This window comes from Cariama cristata, unplaced genomic scaffold (genome assembly GCF_000690535.1).
Source record: "Cariama cristata isolate BGI_N322 unplaced genomic scaffold, ASM69053v1 scaffold39209, whole genome shotgun sequence".
NCBI lineage: Eukaryota > Metazoa > Chordata > Aves > Cariamiformes > Cariamidae > Cariama > Cariama cristata.
This window is the reverse complement of record NW_009637022.1, coordinates 5,782-9,997: the sequence shown is the minus strand read 5'-3', so window position 1 is coordinate 9,997 and position 4,216 is coordinate 5,782. Positions and strand designations below refer to the sequence as shown.

Sequence of the window (4,216 nt, the reverse complement as noted above, 5' to 3'; positions counted from 1 at the left end):
AAACCATTCTATGATTCTATGATACACATCCATAGCTTGGCACAAAACTGTTTCTGATAGTTCATTCTCTGGTGCTTCATCTGGTTAAAAATTTGTCCTTTTGGAAACACCCAGCCTCAGACATGCTAGCCAGTAAAAGAAAACAGACAGATATCCTAAAGCGAAGTGTGCATGTCCTTTGGTGCCAGAAGCTGCCTGTTTATTGCAACACCAAACCAAAAGTCAGTCATTAGAAACAAACACCTCCTCTGCCACCGAAAAAAGAAAAAACAAACACCCCCCCCAAAGACAAGAACAAAAAAACTCCCACTAACATAACTTATTTACCATGTCTAATATGAACAAAAGAAAGCATTAGTCCTTTGCTTTGTTACTTGTATTTGCTCAATCTTTGAGTCCTACTGAATGTTTGAAGTTACTCTATAAGATACCTTAATTTCAATAGCACAGAAAAACATTGAGGTAGAGAATTTCAAAAGGTAGATCAAAATGCCAAAGAGCTAATCAGTTTCCTTTCTCACAGAAGCACAGATGTCTGCAGTCCTTGAAGATACTTCTTTTTTTAATTTGCACTGCACCAGCTGTACATATCAATTATGCCAAGTATTTCCACAAATACTTCCAACTTCAATGCCTCTCTGAAACTCCAGATATATTAAGTCATGAGTCATTAAGTCATGGTTTTTGCAGCCAAATCTTTCTGGTAAACAAAACTCTACTTAACACATTTTGTTGCTTTTGGTATAACCAATTCTGGCAGATAAAACCTCACAGCACAAATAGACTAAGCTACTGCACGGTATGCTAGGGATGGATTTATAGTACATTAACTAGTGACAATAGCGAGCAAGCTGCAAATATAAACTCCATCGTAAATACAAAGAAACTTCCCCGCTTCCATTGAGATTTCAAGCGTGTTACATTTATTACAAGAGACAGCATGGCTATCACAGGCAGCTACCACACAGCAGCTGGCACCACTAGTTTAATACATGAACCCCCTCTCCTTCCCATATGCACACTAAATATTATAGTTTAACCACAAGAAATGTGACAGCACAAAATCTTTCCTACATGTAGGCTCTCCTTTCAGATACAACACAGACCACTTAAGTTAACCCAATGTCTCTTTCCTACCCTCAAAATACTGATTTGTTACTTTCTACTACTGTGGCACTAGGACTCCATACTGAACCACAACACAGACATGCCCAGATTACCAGGATAAAAAGAACTGCAGTTTCCATTTTCACTGTTAGGAAAGTTTTAACATTAGAACTCTTCTTTTGTTAAAGTAGAGCTGAAATGAGGCTTTCCTCCACTCAGTAACATGCAACTCAAATCAGATACAGACACATTGGTCAAATCTGACTAACTGGAAACTAATTGTATGTGTTTCTCATGACACATAGCCTTAAGCCATGTAAACAAATAGCATAAAGCAGACTTGGATGTAAACCAAGTGCTCCTTCATTACCTACACACGAAGGTATTCAGAGGTGTGCAGAGCAACATTTTTTCATAGTACCAGTGTGGAAATCATGAAGACTACAAGAAACAGACTAAATGCTAACTAGCAAATACAAACAACCCAATATACCCCTTAAATAACAGAATTGCAAGCAAATAAACATGTTACATTTTGCACCTTACAAACCACTATTTCACCTGTAAGTGGCACAGCTTGCTAGTCTCATCTCTGAAACATGCAACAAGTGAAAGATGCAGAATTTTACTAAGCTTTTATTCCCTTGTTTTTGTGGCTAGGCTGGAGGTTTTTTGTTCGGGTTTGTGGGTGGGGTCTGGGGTTTTTTTGAGTTGTTTTCAAGTCTGCTCTGAAGAAAAGGACACCCTAGTTTGGGGCAACAGGAGAAAAGGTTATGTTCTAACTACACTGTAGAGAAAGGGAGAACTTCAGACTGCAAGGTCACCTGCACCATTCACTTCAAGGAGACGAAGACATTTGAACAGGTTTCAACTTACATCTCCATCAAATGACAGCGCCATGGAATGATGAGAGCCACAAGCTACTTCCACCACTTTCTTTATTAACAGATTTGTGCAAACTTGAACAGGAGTAATGCCCTGATTTGTTGTGCCATTCCCAAGTTGGCTGTAACCATTATGTCCCCAAGCGTACACTTCGCCATCTGCAAAAATATTTAAGTTTGTGATAAAAAACACCGAAAATTCCAAGGAAGTTAAGATAGAGAGAATTCTAAGAAACTGGCAAATGCCAACAGGAAAGTGAAAGGACATTAACAAATAGTGAAACTATTACAAGAATCATCAGTATACATATATACATCAGTATACATATACTTTAAAATATTTAAGTTTGTGATAAAAAACACCGAAAATTCCAAGGAAGTTAAGATAGACAGAATTCTAAGAAACTGGCAAATGCCAACAGGAAAGTGAAAGGACATTAACAAATAGTGAAACTATTACAAGAATCATCAGTATACTAAAAAATTATATACTTTGTATATGACTATTTTATGTACACGTATCACAGTATACCCTCTAGATTTATTCTGGAAATACATGTAAGTACACAGGTAAGAATGAGCATGTATGTCATAAATGATAGAGTAAAAAGCTACAGTTGTAACATAATGGAAACGGAAACTTACTTTACCTATTACAGAATATATTTAGTTCCACTCAAGACCAATGAAAACCCCTTAGTGTACATTACCCAATTAACAAGGTAATACAACTACACCTTAATCCATTCTTGTTAAGTGTAAGTGGAACTTAAAATCTGTAACTTATGATTCTACATTAAATGTTAATTCTCTACCTTCAGTGCAAAGTACGACATGGGGTCCACTTCCATAACTGAGACTGGAAATCTTCTTTCCACATAAGGCTTCTAATTTCTTTGGTACTATTGTGCTCTGATTATCTCCAGTTCCCAGACAATTACTGCAATTCAGTCCAAAAACAAATACCTGAAAAACAGAGGAATACTCATTTCAAGTGATTTATACTCAGGTATGCATAGATGTGGTAATATCCAGGTCTTCATAAAGCCAGGACAGAGTTTTGCCACAGACTCTCAAGGGCTGGAGACTTGCCTCAGGGAAGTTAACAAGCTCAAGAGTCAGCACGGGGACGCTTTGGAAGTTAACTGATGAGTCTGAATTCTTTAGGTCTGTGCAGGCCTGGAAGCTAGGCTTCTCGTTTGCAGGAACTGTACTGTAAAAAGTACTAAACTGTGAAAGTGGAAGACACCACCTTCTTTGAAAAGCAGTTTGTAAAGAGCAGCCACAGCAGTACTGTGGGAGGCTTATCCTACAGGCAGCTTTGATAGGACTTAAGGAAAACAAAAAAAATCCTGCTCTACCTAGTCTTACAAGAAACCCTCCCATTAATACCTCCCAGAACATCAGGCTTGCTTTCTTTCAGCAGCACAACACTAACTTCCATTGAGTTTCTGAGTCCTGTAAGTCCACAGATAATCTTTCACTGTATTGTTACTTAGCAAGTCATAACTTCATTTTATATCTTCATACCTGGAGTGCTTGCACTTAATTTTAAGCTACCACAACATCATCTGAATTCTGACTGTCTTCAAAAGTGCACGTAATCTTTCCTGGCCTTTGCTATTTGCAAATTTTCTAAATAGTCCATCTATATTGTCCCCACACAAGATTAAAAAAAAAAATTACAAGTTACATCCAACATGCTTTGAAATATACAAATTTCACACAACGCTTTTTAGAAGCTATTAATTTACAAGTATTCAGTGGACTCAAAAAACAATTACTTGTGGAGTGTATGTTCCACTTTATTACAGCCTTACCTCATCATTATGCGTTATGTATATAGCTTCATTGGCTGATGTGCCAAATACACATGCTTTCCGAATAGATGCTATTTCTTGAGGTGACAGCAAGGTAAATATTGGCCACTTGCCTACATCCACCATGATGCTGCTGTGCGTCATGACGCTTCTACAAGTAAGGTGACATTGCTGTAATAAAAACAAAAGCTTTTTAATAAAGTTTATTTTACACTTGCATCAACAGGCAATAAAATAATTTCCTTTAAATGAGAGAAAAGACATGTGTTGTTGCTCCAAAAGTATAACATTCTATTCTATATGCAATATGTAATTATATTTCCATGTATTAAGGCAAACAAATAGCAAGTCACTGGTAGGATATTGGAAGAACAGATCTTTTCTTAACAGGATATTTAAGGAAAC

The 4,216-nt window shown here is 37.0% G+C and overlaps 1 protein-coding gene across 1 annotated transcript; it reads right to left on the bottom strand.

Moving 5' to 3' along the window:
* Positions 1–1,821: 1,821 nt before the first annotated feature.
* LOC104167780 (RCC1 and BTB domain-containing protein 1-like) lies at positions 1,822–3,949 on the bottom strand. The gene is made up of 3 exons (XM_009708135.1): positions 3,812–3,949; positions 2,807–2,957; positions 1,822–2,150 (listed from the first exon to the last, which is right to left on the bottom strand). Exons 1-3 carry the CDS (start codon positions 3,935–3,937, stop codon positions 1,975–1,977), a joined length of 453 nt encoding a protein of 150 aa, XP_009706437.1. The 5' UTR covers positions 3,938–3,949; the 3' UTR covers positions 1,822–1,974.
* Between the last annotated feature and the right edge of the window lie 267 nt (positions 3,950–4,216).

Bases quoted from the DNA above. Each gene is read 5' to 3' on its own strand.
- LOC104167780 (XM_009708135.1), bottom strand. From the start codon at position 3,937: ATGGTGGATGTAGGCAAGTGGCCAATATTTACCTTGCTGTCACCTCAA. The intron at 2,958-3,811 runs GTAAGGCTGTAA...TCTGTTTTTCAG, and splicing joins ACATAACGCATAATGATGAG to GTATTTGTTTTTGGACTGAA. The intron at 2,151-2,806 runs GTAGAGAATTAA...ATATTTTTGCAG, and splicing joins TGTCGTACTTTGCACTGAAG to ATGGCGAAGTGTACGCTTGG.